This window comes from Triturus cristatus, chromosome 4_1, assembly GCF_964204655.1.
Source record: "Triturus cristatus chromosome 4_1, aTriCri1.1, whole genome shotgun sequence".
Classification (NCBI taxonomy): Eukaryota; Metazoa; Chordata; class Amphibia; order Caudata; family Salamandridae; genus Triturus; species Triturus cristatus.
In genome coordinates this window covers 1100657277-1100677790 of record NC_140585.1, presented here as the reverse complement: position 1 = coordinate 1100677790, position 20514 = coordinate 1100657277, and the positions used below count along the sequence as shown (strand labels likewise).

General features: G+C 41.8%; 1 protein-coding gene across 8 annotated transcripts in view; it reads left to right on the top strand.

Moving 5' to 3' along the window:
* Positions 1-1904: 1904 nt before the first annotated feature.
* The window catches only part of KIF21A (kinesin family member 21A), a 719281-nt gene continuing 700671 nt past the window's right edge, over positions 1905-20514 (top strand). For all 8 annotated transcript variants that reach the window (XM_085654100.1, XM_085654097.1, XM_085654095.1 and 5 more), the window contains exon 1: positions 1905-2363. In XM_085654100.1, the coding sequence (XP_085510226.1) occupies positions 2317-2363 (47 nt within the window). In that variant the 5' untranslated portion in view covers positions 1905-2316. The remainder of the gene's footprint in view (positions 2364-20514) is intronic.

Sequence of the window (20514 nt, the reverse complement as noted above, 5' to 3'; positions counted from 1 at the left end):
GCCTCTTCTTCGGGTCCCTTTGGGCCCGCCAATACATGGCTAACCCTTGCTTCGCCAGGAGAATAGCTAGGGATGCGAAACTGCTCTGTACTTTATCGGACTTTCCCCTGCTGAATACCTTGAGGACACATGCAATCCCAGAACATATGTTTGAATCCTACGTCAGGGGCCTGACAACGGAGACATGCAAAGTGTGAGTCTGGATAGAAACGATGGAGGCGTTTTAGCGTGAGATATGATCTGAGGAGAATGTTAAATTGCATATTTTTGAATCGTGTGTTTCTGAACAGCTTTTTGGGATATTTCAGAGCTTTTCCCCCATTCCTTATCATTGAATGCCCTCCCCACTTTGTCTTCCCATGTCTGTCTTAACGAGTGCAGACGCTTAAGAATCAGTTCCCGGATAGCCTTATAAAGCCAGGTAATTAGTTGTCTACCCGCTCCCATAAACAGGATCGTGTGTATTACCGGATGTGTCGGTGGTTCCCCTCGGTCTAATCCCAGTATTGACGACTGCTGCTGTTAATGCTGTATTAAATGTTTTTATTCATAATCAATTTTAGCACAGTTAACAAAAAGGTTTTAATTTTGCACTGTAAACGAACATTAATCCATTGGGTTAAAGGGCCCACCTAAAGGACTAGTATACTAGGTCCCCATACGAAGCTGTGATCCTCATGCACTAGCACTTTTGTTCCAGCCTGGACTATTACTTTTAGGATTTTATTGATTTTAATGAATCCAGTTACTCTAGCCGGAGTATGCACGTCAGCTATGAATTCAAAAGCTCTTATTTTTTCCTTTCCTTTTCTCTTCTTTTCTACTCTACACATGGAAACATGAAGCATATTGTTATGATTTTAATTAATTGATTGAACAATAAAGAATTATATATACACTTGTGTACAAGGCTGTACCAACCATATGAGCTATACACACAATGACTGGGCATGTCAGACTGTACAGGGCATAGGAGGGATGTAACTAGTCATACAATCCATAGGGTAGCATTATGTACTAGACTATATGACGTTGGAGTAGATGAACGATGGCAATACCTCGGAATCCAATTCTGTACCTAGTATACGATAATTGAAAACGTTATGAGATGCAGCCTGGGAGAATAGGCTATATATCGGCATTGAGACTGTAGCTGGGCATATCAGCCTGCACCAGATTGGTAGCACGTTTGCATGTGATTGGTGTTGCTCAGCATACCCACTCGGTACCTAATGAGATCAAACATTGTTACACGAGGCATATAAATGCCAGCATCTCAGTACAAGAAGCTTTAACCTTGCATAAAAGGACTACCACGCCGCCATGCCGATAGACTTTATTTGCCAATCCTAGTATTTAGGAAGAAGGTGCCCCACTTCTCGGCAGAGAGCATGCATTTAAAAAACAAGAAACGTCATATTACTATTTTTTAAAAAGTTATGTTTTGGTGATTAACCTTGTATTTTATCGAATCGTATAGTAATCTCCAAGTTGAAGTGCAACAGTTTATAATTCATAACTACAGATCGGACCCCACGTCACTGGTCAAAAGGGTGCCTGTAGTAGTATTTGTATTCCGACTTGGTCAGAGGATCAAAGTTCATACTTTAACCCAGTGAGCTCTCACTCATCATTTCCAGTGTTCCGAAAATCGTCTTTGCACGATATTTTTTTTTAATTAAGAAAGGATGCATAATAACGTTAGTTAAAAACATATGCGGTGTGAAGAAATGATATAGATGTGACGAGTTAACGTAACATTTTAGACTTGGGTCTACGAAACACTGGTCAGCTCAGAGGTAGGGAAATAAAAATGTCGAGAGACGCGCCTGCGTGTCCCTAAATGTCGCCTCAAAGTTCCGTTGTCAAGGTGAACAGCGTGATTTAAAAAAACCAACACCGAAGACAAACACTGCGTACCGCCGTAACAGGGAGCCAAGGAGCTCTGGTCGCCCCCAGGCCCCGGACGCTGCGACCGTCACCTGCGCCACCAGCAGCCGCTGCCTCGGCCCGGCGGGGAGGGGCCTTGCCGGTGACGCAGTGCGGACGGCGAACCTGAGCTAGGCACAGAGGGCGGAGGACGGGAGGCCGAGGCCCAGCCAAGCTGCTCCACCCCGCCCCTCCAGCACCAGCACCGTGGCCAACCCCCGGCCCGGAGTTTGAAAGTGAATTAGGATGGTTGGGCCTGCGCGGCAGGGTTAAGGGGAAACACTTCTACGGGCAGCAGCAGCTCCTCCAGCGCCACGCCGCGGATTGGCTCGCAGAGACACCAGGCACACAGCTCCCGGATCCCCGGCCCGGGCTTCGGCTGCAGTCATGACGAGCGGCGGGCAGGACGAGAGCACTGTGCGGGTGGCTCTGAGGTAAGCGAGGGCTGTGTAGGGTTCACGCCATGGAGACCGGCAGAGGGCGGATGAGGTACCGGCTCGCCAAGGGACGTGGGAAAGGGGTTGGGGCAGTGCGTTGTTAGAAGTGCAACACCTCCCCTCCACCAGTCCTTTTCACGGCAGCTGGTGCCCTGCCACAGGCAGTTAGGGGCGGCAGTCGGGGCGGCAGGTGCAAGCAGCCTGCTCCCGACCACCTGTCCTTTGCATCCCCTAGAGCCGTTTTTAACCCCTTGTTCTTCTTTGCCAACGTGGATACCGTATGTGTGCGTGACGGTTCTGCCCCCCTGGCTGACTCGCCGTAAAGATGCCCCTTGAGCCCTACGCTACTTACTGGCAGATGAGGCTGCAGGGTTATTTGTTGACAAGCAAGTCGGATACGTCACCAGGTGGAAGGTGACGCCAGAAACGTCTGCACGCGGCGAAAAAAGGTCATCTAACGCCACTGGTGACCTACCAAACACGGACTCCGCCAGCTAGGGGATGGCATGGTGTGAGACGCCAGACCGTTAGTAGTCAGTGCAAAAACATTTCAGTCCACAGGCAATGAATGGGCATTCAGCGAGAGCGGGGGTGTGACACGTTTATGAGTGACCATGACGTAAGAACGAGCGGTAGAGCTCGCACTCTGAGAGTAGGGGCGTGAGACGTCACAGAATGGACAGTGACGTCAGGTTCGGACCAGCTGAGCTCGGTTCTTGACAGTGACTGGCAGCCGCGCCTCCTCAGCTTCTGAAATCCCAACAGATGGGCCATGCACAGTGCCGCTGTTATGTCACCGAGCCAGTACCCTCTAGCGCTGCAGCCTGACCTCTTTATATTCTGCTTGCTTTGTTCTGTGCCTGCGATTCATTGACAGTCTGGCTCCCTGGCTTACCCTGCCACTGAATTGAACTCTTCTCGTCGAGCTTGGGATTGTTTGTTTGTTGTCTATTTGCGCTCAGTTGAAATGTGTCTGCACTAAGTCACCCTAAACCATGATCCGCATTGCTCCAGCTCACACATCTACACAAACCAACAGTTGGCTCTGTTACTCTTGTTTTATTTACATTGGTTTATCGTACATTCTAATATTCTGGTTGGTGTTTATCGTAGGTGTTTTCAAGTACTGATCGCTGAGTGATTAATAATTGGCATATGTGAGGAGTCGAGGTTTTTTTTTTATTGAAGTCATCGTTTTTGGAAGGTGTTAAAAAGTGGAGATTATAACAGAAGGTTATCGTGTATTCTCTCTGTAGCCCAATTAATATTAGCTGTGCTTAATTTCTTGATGACACGCACCCCAGCTATAAACTGTGTGTAATTTTCAAACCTAATCTGCGCGTGAATTCTTCATTAAGAACTACTTATGCTAGATGCCAACTACCAGACCTCCACAAATCAGCCCTAACATCCTTTTCATGCTCCCAAACTCTATCTTTTCTCTAGTCCTTAGCAAGCTGGACTGTTGCCATAGTTTATTGGTAGCTCTATACTTATAATCTTTTTCCCCATTGGATAAGGTAATTAATTCATGTCACTAATTCGACTCTTTATAACCTACCTAGACATACCTCCTCTAGCCGAAATTATTGACAATGTGCTGAATTGTAATCAGCCCAAAACAGGGCGTATGTAAACTATTACACTGGTCTGTAAAACTATGAAAACCCTATCAAATTTATTTTTATTTATGATTATGGAACTCTGTGGAGATCCACATAAGCTGGAAAACCAACAACATGATAGTCAAGAATCTATTTTGATATAAAATTGACTCAAAAATGATTCCTATCCAACAAAACATCTGAAAGCCCTATCCCCCAACTAAGTAGACAAAATCTTGTCCCAGTACTTTCCTATGACCCGTTGCAATTTTAAGTTGTGTGGAACTGCTCACTGGAAAGAATATCCCACTAACTTGTGCTCCATCTCCTTTCTACATTTTAGGATTACTTTAAAAATCGAGCATTCTGTAAATCATAATCCCCTTTTCATCTACTTTATCCTTTCAGCTATGAATGTCTTCATGGCAATCACTTTCCACATGTATATACGCACATTACAAGCTATAGTAAAGTATATAATGTCTTGCAATGTGTGCCATATTTTGACTCATCGCTTATCTTCTAAAAAAGGAGAAGGACATATGAAGAGGGAGGCAACAGTATGTAAAATGAATAATATTTGTGTTGGAAGTGATAAAGAGAGAGGCTTTAATGTAAATTGCCTGGTGACGTTTTATGACTACCATTACGCATGATATTGGGCACCACTTAAAACATTTACAAAACCCTTATTCAAGGTAAACCCATTTGCTGGATTATGGTTTTGTTCAGTCTCGTCATAAAAGCGCCTTCATTTCACTTGTGGCAGTTTACAAGTTGTGGTGACACTGGTGACAATGCTCTAGAAGCAAATAAGATAATTTCCTCTTTTCCATCTTTCCCTTTTTGTGACAACACATCCCCCCCCTTAATAACAAAAAAACAGACAACCAACTAAAACAAAATGCAAAACAAACAAAAACAAACAACAGCTTTTCCCCACATACATAATGGAAACACAAAACAACCGTACTACACAATATACTCCTTGAGCCAACTAGGCAAAATCCTTTTTCTTTTGCCTAGCCCCATGCAACCATCACCTAAAATGACATTCCCCTGTGGCGGTATCGTGACACTTCCCTGTGGAGGTACCGTGGCTGGCTGACGCAACATAGACCCTTCCCCCTCTGTAACAGAAGAAGTATCCTTGACACCCCCATGATGTAACTCATCCTCCTGAACCACCTCACAGTCCCGCACACCTTCCACAGCTATCTGCGACTGTAGATTACAATTCTCAAAATAATCCTCCACCCAGTCAAAATCTTCCCTTTGATCCTTCACATGATTACCTCCATCTTGACTACCAATCACAGCTATGTCTTTCAAATTCCACACCTTCCCATCATTTAATCTAACAGAATTCCTCAAAACTTCCATTACTTGCTTGGGTGTCTCATTTGCTCTCTCCTTTAACAACTTTGAAAGGTTTCTTGACCCGTACCCAATCACCAACCTCAATATTCGCCTCCTTAGCACCATGGACCCTGTCATAATACACTTTTGCCCTTGAATGTACTTCTTCCAATCTTCCTCGTACATCGCTAGGAGACCAATTATGCACTTCACTTTGTACTAACCAATTTGGGTTGTACTTATTCCTTGGCGTTCTACCCCTCATCATGACAAAAGGAGACAAACCAGCTTGAACTTGAGAAGTAATTCTGTATGACCACACAGCTTTTTGTACTTGTATCCTCCAATCCAGATTTTTGTTCATTGATGCCTGTATGACTCCTTTAATCACCCTATTAAAACGTTCCACCGTACCATTCCCACCTGGATTGTACAGCGCAGTGGTTTTGTGTTTACTCCCACACCTTTTAAAATACTCCTTAGCCATATTTGAAAGAAATTGCACTCCATTGTCCGTAAGAATGCAACCCCGTAAACCCTCCATCACAAAGATATTATCTAAAAATCTTAAAACGGACTGAGTATCTGCCTTCTCCACAAATTCTACAACTGGCCACTTGGTAAACAAATCTATAGCCACCAACCCATACTCTTTCAATTCACCCACCGGTCCAAAAATGTCCACCGCAATAGTATCCCATGGCAAACCAGGAATCAAACCTTCACTCATTGTAGGTCTTAAAGTTTAAAGATATTTGTCCGCCGAGCAACAAACCGAACAACTCTTCACAAAACCTTCAATCTCCTTGTCAATTCCAGGCCACCAGAACATCCCTTTCACAATCAACTTCGTTCTGACAATTCCAAAATGCCCCTCATGGCACAATTGTAAAATCCTTCCACGCAACGTTTTTGGAGGAATTATTCTATCACCTCTTAACAATAAATCCCTGTCTAGAACCAATTCCATCCGTACCTCCCAATAAGATTGCAAACCTCCCATGATACCTGCCTTCCTCGGCCACCCATTACAAACGTACTCCAAAACTCTCTTCAACACCTCATCCTTAGACTGTTCCTCCAGCCATTCACCTTTACTGATAGCAGATGCACCAGAATCATGTACCAAGGCTACACTACAATTCCCCCACGGATCATCCACACACTCCTCCAACGGAGTGGGCAATCTTGATAGGCAATCCGCCACTACGTTTTCCTTGCCCGGAACATGAACCATCTTATAAATGAACTCCTTCATCCTCATTGAAATTCTGGCCAATCTAGCCGAAGCAACTGCTGTACCCTCACTAGATAAAATACGAACCAAAGGTCGGTGATCCGTACGAATCACCACAGGTTTCCCCCACACAAAAGCACGAAAATGTTCAAGTGCCCATGCACACGCCAATGCCTCTCGCTCTATAATCGGATATTTACTTTCCACTGGTGACAATGCTCTAGAAGCAAATAAGATAATTTCCTCTTTTCCATCTTTCCCTTTTTGTGACAACACAGCACCAAGCCCCTTGTCACTAGCATCCGTGGTCAACAAACACTCTAAATTTGGATCAAAACTTGCAGGAGCATTGACTGCTTGAAGGTCCACCTTGACTTCCATAAATTCTCTTTCACACTCCTTATTCCAATCAAATTTGGCATTTTTCTTTAAAAGCGATCGAATATTATAAACTTTCGATGCAAAGTTCTTTATGAACTTTGCACAATACTCTGCCATACCCAAAAATGACCTTATCTCTTCCTTAGACACAGGAGCTGATGACTTGATAATGTCTTCGACCAATGCTGGTTTTGGCCCTACCCCTTCCTCACTTATAATGTGCCCCAGATACGAGACACTCCTCTGCCCGAACTTACATTTAGTCACTTCAACTGTTAGTCCCACTGACTGTAATGTTTCTAAAACCTGAATCAATTTGTTATCATGTTCCACTTTACCTTTTTCCGCTACCAAAATGTCATCTTGGAAAAAACGCACACCATCCACATCACCAAACAATCTGTGCATTAGTCTCTGAAAAACCGCTGCAGCGGATGCAAGCCCAAAAGGCATTCGTGTGAATTGATAGCACCCAAATGGGTTAATAAAAGCTGTGAGGCTCCTTGAATCTGCTTCCAATACAACCTGATGGTAGGCCGCGGATAGGTCGATGGTAGAAAACCACGTAGCCCCTCTCAAAGATGAAACCATCTCATTGATTTTAGGTAAAGGGAACTTTTCAATCACAATGTTATTGTTTAAATGGCGCAAGTCTATGCATAACCGGATTTTTCCGTTGGACTTGCGGGCAACTACAACCGGAGAAATCCATTCCGATGTCTCCACCTCTTCAATAACCCCCTTACTCAACAACCTCTGTATTTCACTTTTCACCTCATCCCTAATTAATATCGGAATGGGTCTTGCTTTGTGAACTTTAGGTTGTGCATCCTTTCTCAACATTTCACCCATTTTACTGCACTCATCCATTATCAGCACTTTTTCCACACTATTAGGGTCTAGAATTATATGCAGATCCTTTTGATCGAACCATCCCAAAACTGGGTCCCCTCTTAGTTATATACAATTTTCCTCTTGTGGATCTCCCTTTAAATAGGAATGTCAACCATCTGAATCCTAACATGTCAATTTTTTCTCCTGTATAACTCACGGGATTCACATCTGATTTGTTTAAATGGTTTCCGATCTTCCCTACGAATTTTTCTTTCCAAATTTCTTCATTTATAATTGTGTACGGTGATCCTGAATCCGCATACACCATTACCTTAACTCCACCTAAAGATAACTCACAAATAGGTTTCCCATCCATAGAATTATCCTCTATGTTCAACATGAAGTTTCCCCTCACACTCTTCACACATTATTCCTCACAATCACCATCCTCCTCATCATCGTCCCATATGTACTTTACGTTGCTGCGCCTACGACACATTTTGCTAAAATGCCCTAACAACCCACAAATACCACACTTTTTCTTCAAAGCAGGGCACATTTTGCTAAAGGCTAAATGTTCTTTGCTGTCGCAACGATAGCATCTTCTCTTCTCAGTCTTAAAATCTCTCCCTTGGTTCCTCGTGGGTTGGTTTGTCCATCTCCCTTGCATACGTTGAAAATTGGGTTTTGCTTTACTTTGTATTTTAAATACTCCCTCTGTCGCCTTTTCCGGATCCTTCTCTGCTGCCTTAACCACCGTCGCACATCTCCCAGACATTTCTGACTTCCTCATTATGGCCAGCACGTCCTCCAGTGGTGCATCACCATTAACCCATAAACGGTCTTGTAGAGGCGAATTGTTATTGTGCATGACCAAATGATCTCTCTAATTAAGTCATCGTGTAGATCACCAAACTTGCAATCTATCGCCAATTTCTTTAAGTCATCTAACCAATCATCCACAGTCTCATTTTTAGCTTGCTTCCTTTGAAAGAATCTGTGCCTAATTACACCTATGCAAACCTTCGGGGCAAAATATTTGTCCATATCCTTTATCGCATTCTCAAAAGTATTTAAATTTGCATCTAACACTTTGGACATTCTTGAATAAGTTTTCAGCCCCATAGGTCCTAAGGAATGTAAAAGTATTCTCTTTTTCTGTTCTGGTTTCATTTTCCCCGCTTCATCAACAGCCGAGATGTAATTTATAAAGTACTCTTTCCATTCTAACCATTTGATACTTGGCTCCGCTCCTGTTGCCCAAAAGGTGTGTGGGTTACTGATAGAATAATTCTGATGTGCCATCTCCACACTTGTGGGATTTCCTTCGTTATCCCCTTCACTCATATTCCAACTTTAATAACAAAAATGCAACTTCTGGCTTAATTTTCCTCGCTTTGGGTATTCCCCCGGCAGTCTCACCTGTTCTCGCTACTCTCCGCTGCTCCGAACCACTTGTGCTTCACTTTATTTTCCGAACTCCTCCTCAGCGCCGTATCTAGGTGTTGCTTGGTTACCAACGCTGAAATTGAACCAAAAATGGCCGCCACGCAGGGTCACGCAACGTGACCTAGCGCGATTACGTTGCAGTATTCCTCAGCACTGCGCATGCTCCTGACGTGTCCAGACGCACCTCGTACGTCAGGAGCTCCTCGCGCGTACAGTTCTGGAATCTCCGCTGCAATTTGTATCCCGCTACCAGCGTGGACCTTCCAACCGTCCGAGACCGTCCTGGACGGACACGTATGTACCAAAACACTTTCTTTTCTTCTTCTTCGTCCGCCGTTCAGGCAATCCGATCAAAATAGCGTAACTCTCGAATAAGATCCAAAAAAAAAAAATATCCACTTCCTCAGTTTTTTTTTTTTCAAGTTCTTTGCACGCTGCCGCTTCAAATCCCGATCGTCGCCAATTGTAGTGATGCTCGGAGCGCCTTGTTGTAATTCACAAGTTCTTTATTCAAGACAAATATACGAAAACAGGTGAGCGCCAGGATACACCTCCACCTCATATCCCAGACTAACTGCAACTGCCCAGAACCCGAATGTCCCTCACCTAGTGACATTCCATGCACGCACACACTCACCTTTAAAGGTACATCCAATCCACAAGACAACACAACACTAAAGTAGGACACAACACAACAGTATGTAAAATGAATAATATTTGTGTTGGAAGTGATAAAGAGAGAGGCTTTAATGTAAATTGCCTGGTGACGTTTTATGACTACCATTACGTATGATATTGGGCACCACTTAAAACATTTACAAAACCCTTATTCAAGGTAAACCCATTTGCTGGATTATGGTTTTGTTCAGTCTCGTCATAAAAGCGCCTTCATTTCACTTGTGGCAGTTTACAAGTTACAGCAGGTTATGTGTTTTTCTTCTCACCTGTCTGAAGGTAATACAGCTTACAAAAGCCCTTGACAGTTTCGCTGTTATATTTGGAAACAGTAAATAGTAAAGATCCAGTTCATTTCATAATTGGTTTGCTGATGTGTTAGGCTTTTGAAAAATGTTACAATTACCACTATTTGCAGCCAAATGTTTTGTTTTGCGTTGAGTAGTTTTCATGGATAATTACATTGGAGAGTTACAGCCTTACTGTAAACATAGTTTAGTGTCGGATCAAAAACAAAATAATGTTTTGAAAGCATCTATTTTATACCCTCTAGCTAAACGCAATTTGTTTGCATTATGGATGTATTTTTAGGTCTGGGTACTAATAGCGATAAGATGTTTGTATATCTCATGTCTTCAATTCTTTTAAAAAAAGTACAATAAAAGTATACAGAGAAATAATAGACTTTGCGTTATATGCTTTTAGCTATCCACTTTCACAAGTTTTTCGTGCATTGCCATTGCTTGAATGGGCCTGTCCCTCAAGTTCCAAGCATTTAATGGATGGTGATAATGTCCTGTTTGTGTTCTCAATAGGTTCTGGTGATGGGGCAACAACTGTACTTTGTGCAACACTGCACATGTGACATGGCGTGTTTTCTGTCATGGAAAGCTCAGGGTGTTCTTTGAAGTGTTTATTTTGTTGACATAGTGACATTTTAATTGCTGATATCTTTTTTTAGGTCTGGCATTAGCCAATACCTTTTTGATTTTACTAAAATTATATGTATAATATATTTTTCTTCGAAAGGCTTGTAGCCACCTTTCTTCACCTATTGGTTTGTGATTGTACCATTCACATTTATCTTCCGCCTAGTACAGCATTCCTAATGGGGCAATGGGTCAGCCTGCTTCATCCACTGTCTAGCTTTACTTTGAGTGACTGCATTTTGCTCTTTCACAAACAACCGATCCCCCATACAATGTAGTTTCCTTCAGTGCTGGTGTTTTTGTGTTTACTTTATTATTACTTTAGTGTTGGCTTTGAGTTCAGTGTAACAGCTAATGGGTAAACCCTGTGTTCCTCAGATCCTGAGCAGAGAATTGGTACAATCACATGCGGGTCTGTCAGAATTATTTTATCTCATGGTGGTCATTATTTAATGCAAATTATTATGGAGTAAGAATCGTTGCGTGACCTCTCTCAGAAATGTATGAATGTTGTTGAAATAATTCAGACAGAACCACTCTTGAGTTTAGAGCCTGGTGGTAAGGCGCTTTCTACCAGCTCTCCATGTTTTTGATGTGAGCACAGGACACATCCCAGCTTCATCAGGTCCTGTCTCCTGCTAATGCTGTTGTAAATTCATTTGAGTATCCTTGGTTTATCTGATTGCTACTGTTTCACAGCATACCAGATTTTGTCCATTTGAAACAGTTTTTTATAAACGAATTCTCATTTTAGTATGTACGCAATGAAGTGCATAACTTAATTCCTGTATGCCATGCTGCTATGTATTTAATTGAGGAGTACAGTTACACTGGTAAACCAATTAAGTCTTTTTATCCTGCTTGTATGTTTTTCTCATTTGCTGTCCGGGCTCTTGAATGTTGTGCATAAATAGACGTTTAACTCTTACATTACTAATTGAAGATGTGCTTCTGTTATCTGTCTGTCTGTCCGTCTTTCCAATCATCTGACTAGCTATACCACACTATTTATGTCCCACTATCTAGTCAACCCTCTCTGTGTTTTGCACACCCCTCTATCTCTCTTTTCAACTCTACTTGTAATAAATATTTACAAAAACATGAAAGAAAGGAATTAGAAATGCTAGCAACCAATGGCAGACTGATTGGCTTTTTAGGTTTAGTGTTGGCCAAGACCTTTAGATTTTACTAAAATTAACACAATGAATTTAGAGGGGCCAGACTTAATCCATTAGTTTGTTATTGTGTTGTTCACATATTTTCATCTGCCCTCTCCACCATGTATCATGGGACAGTGGGTCATCCGACTGCATCCATTGGCAGACTTCACTGTGAGTCACTGCAGCTGCACTTTCACAAGGCACCAAAAACAAAGCGATGGATGGAATGCTTGTATTAATCTAAGCCACTGCCAATCGCTTGGGGCAGCATCCCAATTTGTTATATTGTACTGCCATGATAACATAAGTTGTTGGATTTAGAGCTTTTCCTCCACAAAATAAAAATGTAATCTCACATAGGCAATCTTAAAGATTCATTGGGAGTCTGTGCTCCATTTCTATGGCCTCCGTGTTATTTTGTTATATGTAGTACACAAGAACTTGCATAAAATGTGGCCTGTAGTAGCAGAGTCATTCACGTGCTTGGAAATTTGCCTTAGCTGGTCATTGTTCTGGAAGAATCATCTTAGTTGTCTCAACTGCCAATTGTGGTAATCAATTTGCAGAGCAAACACAAGAAGATGATGGACGGAGCGCTGAAACTTTTCAGACACCTACCCCAGTCACAGATCTGGGTTGAATACATCATCATTCTTTAGCCCACTTCGCCACCTCAGTTCAGACCCAGCTATATACAAATCAGTCTGGACCCTGTGCTCATGGGAACAGTCCAGACTGAAATTTGCGGAGACCGTTGTTTAAACACAGCACATTGGGAGGGGGTTAGACATCCAGCAAGGTGACATTCTGTTAAAATTTCCCAAAATAGAAAGAGGACTTAAGGTGCAGAGCCTTGCTCAGATAGTCAATTTAATATTAGTGGCACATATAAAGAGCCTGATGGGTTTACCTCCGGTAATAAGGCCACAAAAAAAATGAAATCCAGTATTTGTAAAGCACGAACAAGTACCCGAGGGTGTCAGGGCGCCGGGGACCGTCGGGAAGATTAAGCGAGCTATTGCCCAGAGTCACATGGTGCTGGGCTAACCTGCCGCCGGCGCCAGGGATTGAACCGTGAGTCCCCGTGTTCAGGAGTCAGACGCCCTGACGCTACACATCCTCCCTAAAACTAATAACCAAACATACATATTGGCTTTGTCAATGCTTGTATTTTCCTTTAATGCAGTGTTATTATCCAACATTAGTTATTTGTTTATTTTTACCAAGAATGCATTGTGGGGGAAAGTCTTAAAGATTGTAAACACCTATCTTTTTTATTATTTTTTATTTTTTTTAGCAAGCGAATGCCACTTTTTCTGTTTTGAGATAAACCATTCTTTTCAACTATGCAAAACTTTTGGAAAATGTGTTCTACATGTATCTATTAATTTCTGAATGTAGTCATAGCAATAACACCACATCTTCATTTTAAAGTATAATGGCTTCCTTACTCTGTCCTTGTTTAGTCCCAACTACCAGACGGCCACTAGCTGTCTAACCACAATGGCAGGCTGGATGTGTCTCTCACCAGCCAAAAAAGTAGCTATAGAAAAATGGCGAAAGAGCTCCCTATAATGGATAGCAGTAGCATATTTTGAGAAGTAGAGCGTTCGTCTGGCTTAGGTGAGGAGAACTACGATGGATTTGCAAACCTGTGGTAAGTAGTCTGGGTAAGTCCTATGTGTGCAAATAGGAACTACCAAAAAACTAACCTTAGATTACCATACCTTTGTGCTGGTACTAGCACATCCAGCCTTCCATTGTGGTTGCAAATATACTAAGTTCGAATCATTGAACCAACTCCTTACATCAATTATTCATTGTCATTGCTTCATACTATTCTTTGTGATCCTTAAAGAAGTCTAAGTGATGAAATGCGTAACGGTTGTCTGTGCTTGCAAAAATGCACTTGTGACAAAAACTTAAGTGGGCTCATCAAATGTGTATGAAGCCAGCAATGTGAATCTAAACATGTTCATGTACTCTCTATTTTTTTATCGCACTTATTCCTGCGTGGTCCCGTTTTACTGAATACTGTTAGGAACCACTGACTCTTCAGAAACTCTAATTACATCCTTTGGAAGCATAGTGTATTAATGGTGGGAGGCCACTGAATTAAGTAAAACCATGCTGAATATAATTGTATGTTTTTTGATACTATAGCCGCTATAATCATTGGATGTGCTGCTCCAATTAAACGGCTAAAACTGTATTAGTTCGCTTTTAGCTGTCTCGTAGGCAAAAACGTACTATACTAAAAACTTGAAGTGGGCTTTGATCCAGCCTATTGCTTACCATTGGTTACCTTTGTTTTCACTCTTATTAGCTTTTTATTCAATCGAGTTCCATATCCATCTTTTGTTTGTCCTTCCCCCTGTAGCATAACCTCTATAGCATCTTTTTGATTGGATGACTTGTATCCTTCCACTGCTCAAATTTAGGGACCTATTTTTTCATTCAACACTTTTAGAGTGAATGTGCTTTCTAGCTCTTGCGCTCATATGCTGTGATTGGCAGAAAGGATCAAATTTAAAACCCTTGTTGTTTTTTTCAAGGCCCTTCATGGAAAAGGAGCAAGCTATCTTAGCAAACGAGTTTATTATGATGAAAGTTTTTTTTTGGCCTCCTCCAGCCCAAGCGCCTCCGTTGCTCCCCTGCCGCCACTCACAGTACCTGTTGCTTCCATTCCCATTGGCCCCACCTATCCATACCTCCATTGGCCTCCTAATGCCCTGGGTTAAAAATAAATAAATTGGGGAGGACCTGGCAGCAAATTCGTGCATGGCTGCTCTGGTTTTTAAACATTTTTTAATTGCACAAATCTGTATGTGTTCAGTAAATTAAAAAAATTGCCCCCTGCATCACTTTGTAGGCTCACTCATTCATGGTCTATGAAATGACACTGCTACCAGTGCTTATTTTGCTTTTCATAGTCATGATTAGGAAGTTGGTCCACTGAGGTAGGACATTTTGGAAAGTATTGCTGCAGTATAACCCTGGCCAAGTTTGCTGGGCGCAACAAAGAGTATTGAATTGCCTGTAACCTTTTTTATCAAAAGTCTGCACATAATGAAAGCGATAGCAAGTAGGGTTGGTAGGTGGTAAGCATGGAGTTAAGTTGAGAAGTGGATCTAGGAATAATGCATTTACTGATCACAGTATTAGGCATTATCCCTACTTCTCTTTTCCTCACAATAAGGTATATTAAAGTGGATCAACAACTGTTAGTCCATTGAGCCCGTACGTCCTGCAGCAGTCCGTAATGACTTATTGTATTTCAGCAGAACGATAGTTTGAGAACAGTTCAACAAGCTGCCTATCTGGAAACTCAGTCCACTAGTTTCCAAACCCTGCGTCCTGTGATGTTCGAATATATGGTCAGTGCCATTTGCCTACTAACTTTACATATCTCTGGCAATGCTACCCTTAGTACTTTTCACCCCAATGCTGCAGTTCCTTTTAAAGCCACCTCTGAATGTCTGCTAGTTAAGCAATATCCCCAAAAAATGTGTTGGAGCAGTTGTAGATCTGATCATCTGAATGCCCTATTTCCAAGACCAGACACACCGAAGGTAAAAAAATAAAAAAATGTGTGGGGTAACTAGAATGAAGTGGACCTATCATGACTGGCCAATTCCTCTCTGTGGAGATCCAGCAGGTGCAATAATTGTTATTGCCATGTTTCTTCTGACAAAGCTTCAGAGGAAGAACTATATCCTGATGCCTTTTGGCAGGTAAGTTGTGTTTTGATGCAGGATAAAGACATTTGGATGCACTTGCTAGAAAATGTTCCTTTTATGTAAGAGCCTACCTCATTGATTTCTGGCTGAGGTTTTGCAAGATAAATATAAGAGACAATCCCGGTCCTCAAAGTTTAAAAAAACCTTAAACTGACTTTGACCTTTAAAGTGTCACAATGGAGGACCACAGCCCTCGGAGATCCCAAGCAGCAATTGTTGACCTTATAGTAAGTCTTTAAAGGGCAACTATCCTCAGTAACCTGGTTGCCAAAACCTCTCTGTCCCTCCAAGCTCATTCTGGGCTCTGAAGGCAGCAACCTGAAGGTAAAGAATTAAAATGGCCAAATTAATTGAAAAGATTTGTTAAAGTAATTAGAGTTTATAAACAAAATCCTCATACGATGGGGGGGACACCTCCCATTGCATTATTTCTAAAAAGAGGCCATTTGTCTGCAATAATATTTAAAAGTAAATGGTTCTTGAGTGCTAAATGGATATCATTTGACACCTGGGTGAGCCTTTATGCTTAATGGGGACCTTCTGACCGCATAATGTGACTGCAGCGGGAAACCTATATCCTATGGTGGCTTCCAGACTGATGCAACTGCCAGGGCCTGAACCAACTAATCTGCCCATTATGGGACTACCGGAATATGTATCGCCTGTTGTCTTTGAATCCTTGTCAGTAGTCTGGAAATAAACATGAATTGTTGGATTGCTTGTAGGAGTTAGTGGATAATACATGGTCAGTGACTCAACCGCCTCAGCCACTGGATGTGGGAAACAGGTGCAAAGCGATGGCAGCTGATCATTGACCAGGCAGGAGCACTGGTCTACAAAAGGATTCCTTAATCTGTTTTAAATGGCTGGAAAAGCCTTGTTGCAAAGAATGATCGAAGAAGCAGGAAAAACGCAACTTGAGCTATTTACATGGGAATTTAGATATCATTGGGACCTTGAAGACAAATTCCTTAGAGGGTAAATAAACAGGCTTTTCCACAGGATTCCAGTTCATGAGAAGGATTTCTCACAAGTTTGACTTGATCCATCTGTGGCAGCTCCACACGCTGCTGTTTCCTCTGTATCTGGTCAAACTGGAAGGACTCTGCTCTGATGAATGCAAGGAAGAAAGTTCCATAGTGTGCTAAAGACTGGAACAAACTACTTCCAGTTGGACGAGAACTGCCTCTCATTCAGCGATTACTTCCTTTGGGTTTTTCTTGATCTCATGGGGTTTTATGAACCTACATCAGAAATTAGTACATTGCTGCAAAAAATAATTGAATCTCTACACCGTTTAAGTCATTGCATTATAGGAATCAGTAGATTGCAGGTCATGTTTTTAATGTTGTATATCTAACCATTCTCGTTTTTTCTCATACTTTTCTTTCTTTATTTTAACATTTATTTCTGTCTGTGTTCCAAACGGGATCTCTGTTCTATACGGGAAAATATATATCTTATTTGAATATCGTAAAGTCAAGTCCACATTTAACTTTTTGTTATATATAATCGGTCACCAATTACTAGTGGGGTACAAAAACAGGAAAACATAACATCGGTGATGCAGGAAAAATCTTAGAATGTCAGGTGGGAGTCTGGAGTCCTCCAGTAGATATCCCAGAAAAGGGGCCACAAATGTCTCTAGGACAAGAGAATTGAGGTAAGGTAGTAAAGTAGATCTCAGGTTGTCTCGACTATTGGTGAGGTCTTTGTACCTCCCCAAAACATAGGTGAACAGCCCCTTGCTCAGGGCCTCTCAGCTCCACTCTTACCCAACAGACAGATACCATGAGTTTTCTATCATGTTTCATATGTTCTATATATCAATTTTTTTAGTTTTATATATTTTGAAATATATTTTGTTGCATATTCTTAAACCCATTCCATTTATCTAGTTAAATTTGTATATCTTTTATCTTGATCCACTTAGCATTTTTTCACAATTATATAATTACCCTCTTATATTTGTAATTTTTTTAAATGTTTTTTTATTTTTTCCGTAACGTGTTTCCATCTGTGTGTATGTGTGTGTGTGTATATATATATATATATATATATATGTTAAAGGAATGGGCTGCGAATAATCTGGCAGCATCAATGAACATGGTCATCATTCTTATTAAATACGCCAAAATTGATCGGGAAAGTTTATTAAAAGAAATCGAAAGCATCAACGAGCAACTTAATAAACTGGAGCAAACCGACTATATCACCAAAACGAGGCAAGAAATTGGCGAAAGGATGAAAAAACACGAGGACAGAATCAAGACACGTAAGGCATTTAAATATGCGAGAGATAAGACTGACTACGAGCTGGGCCAGATATTCACGTTCTCGCGTAAATACGACCATGTTAAGAAAAACATCTCAGGACGCACAGTGCACAAAAATGTGGCACCTAACACAGAAGCAGCAACAACTAGTAATGACAGAGGAGAAATGAGTTCTGAAACAGGCTCACTCACGAGCGAATATGAATCTGATGATGGCATGAATAGAGGACAAATGGTGGGAGAACAGGTGAATATTTTAAGTCCAGCTGAAGAGCTTAATTTTTTAGCAGAGGACCGCCTGCAGACGCTACGACCACGGAATTGGAACCAGCCTCAAGCAGCAAGCAACGAAAAAATCAACGTCGCCGGGAGAGGCGCAAATGCAGGAAGAGGCAGGCCAAGAAGGCAGTGGCGCAGGAGATAATGACTAATAATAACACTGTAGTCAATTTATCAGAACTAGTACTTACTAAAGCCGAGACACAGATTCTAGCACTCGGCCTTTCTTTTTGCCCGGAAAGCAGCTTCAACTACGGAAAAACACGTATTGACATTTTTAAATACATTAGGAAGCTTAAACTTCAAAAGTTTTTTACCATCAAGGAGGGTAACACTATACCCACACCACCGGTCAATTCAAGTACTTCTAATCCCACCGATCAGCCAAATCTTGCAGCATCTGATGCTTCAATCATGCTTACAATTAGTGAACTCAACGATGAAAACTGCCTTACCAATGTTCCAAACACCAGCCAATATTCTACTCAGGAAAGACTTGGCTTACGTAATCTCACTGAGTCCAGTGCTGGGCTCAGTCCATTTAAGGTTAAATCCAAATTTTATCCTATGATGCCCAAGGATGCCATAGACATTTTTCATGAACGTATAATTGATGACATCAAGAAATTATACTACAGGACCAACCACAACAAAGCAAGGCTCAAACATCAGAACATACAATATGAGAATCTCATTCGCAAGTTGAGGGACAGAAAAGACATTGTCATCAATATGTCAGATAAGGGTGGTAATGTGGTGATATGGCCAAGGGCAGAATATATTAAGGAGGCTCAGACACGATTGTCCAACAAGGAATGTTACTCAAAAACCACGGCAACTGAATATCATAAAGCTAAGGACAATATCAAGAAGGAGCTTATGAACTGGAGACGACAGGGGTTAATTTCCAGTCAAGAATTGAACTTTATGCTTAATGATTACCCAATTATCCCAACCCTGTATCTAATCCCAAAGATACATAAAGGAATTAATCCTCCACCTGGCAGGCCTATAATTTCGGCGATTGGGGGAATGAGTGAACACATCACCGAATATGTTGATTATTTTTTACAACCATTTGTACAAGGCCTTCCATCCTATATCAGAGATACAGGGGATTTCTTAAACAAAATTCAAAATGTTAAGTGGGAGAACGACCTTTTACTAGTGGTAATGGACATTGAGTCTCTTTATACCAGCATCGACCATCATGCAGGTCTTACAGCTGTTAAACATTATTTGGATAACAGACCCTTAGGCCTCTACAACCACAATATCATGCTTTTAGAGATGGTGAAATGGTGTCTTTTTAATAATTTTTTCATGTTTGAAAATACTGTATATCGTCAATTGCGGGGTGTAGCCATGGGGGCTTGCTTCTCTCCCAGCTACGCATGTTTGCATGTGGGCTGGTGGGAGGAGCAGACCCTCCAAGGCACTTTAGCCAGGGTGGTTGAAAAACACGTTTCACATTGGCATCGATATATAGACGATGTATTTTTTATTTGGAGGGGTGACCGTGAAAGTGCTTTACTATTCATCGATGAACTTAACAATAATGTTTGTAATTTAAAATTTACTGCATCGATCAGCTCTTCCGAGGTCCCTTTTCTTGATACTAAGATTTATATTCATGAGGGTCGTCTAGAATCAACACTCTTTAGAAAGCCAACAGCAGGAAACGCCACCCTCCATGCGACCAGTGCTCACCCCCGCCATTTGATACGGAGTATCCCCTATGGGGAATTACTCCGGTTGAAACGAATCTGCAGTACGGAAGGGGAATATGTCAAATGTTCTGAACAGGCATTGTCTCGATTTAAAGAAAGAGGATATAAAAATGATACCCTCCGACAAGCCCAAGCGAAGGTGGCTCTCAAATCCAGAGAGGACCTTTTATTCCCCATGAAAGACACCTTAGTACCGCCAACTAGCAGTCATGATACCAATAGTGCACCCAGGCTCATTATCACATTTAATAAACAACACCACCAGCTCAGGAGGATAGTCAATCATAATTGGGCAATTCTAAGAACAGACGCAGTACTGGCACCCAGATTGCCTTCGACTCCTACTATCACCTTTAGACGGGCTATTTCAATGAGAAATCAGCTAGTGTCCAAATACATAGAAACCTCTACCAAAACTAATTGGCTGCAGCCCATCAAAGGTTTCTTCAAATGCGCTTCTTGCAGGGCATGTAAGTTTGGAGTGAATACCTCTAA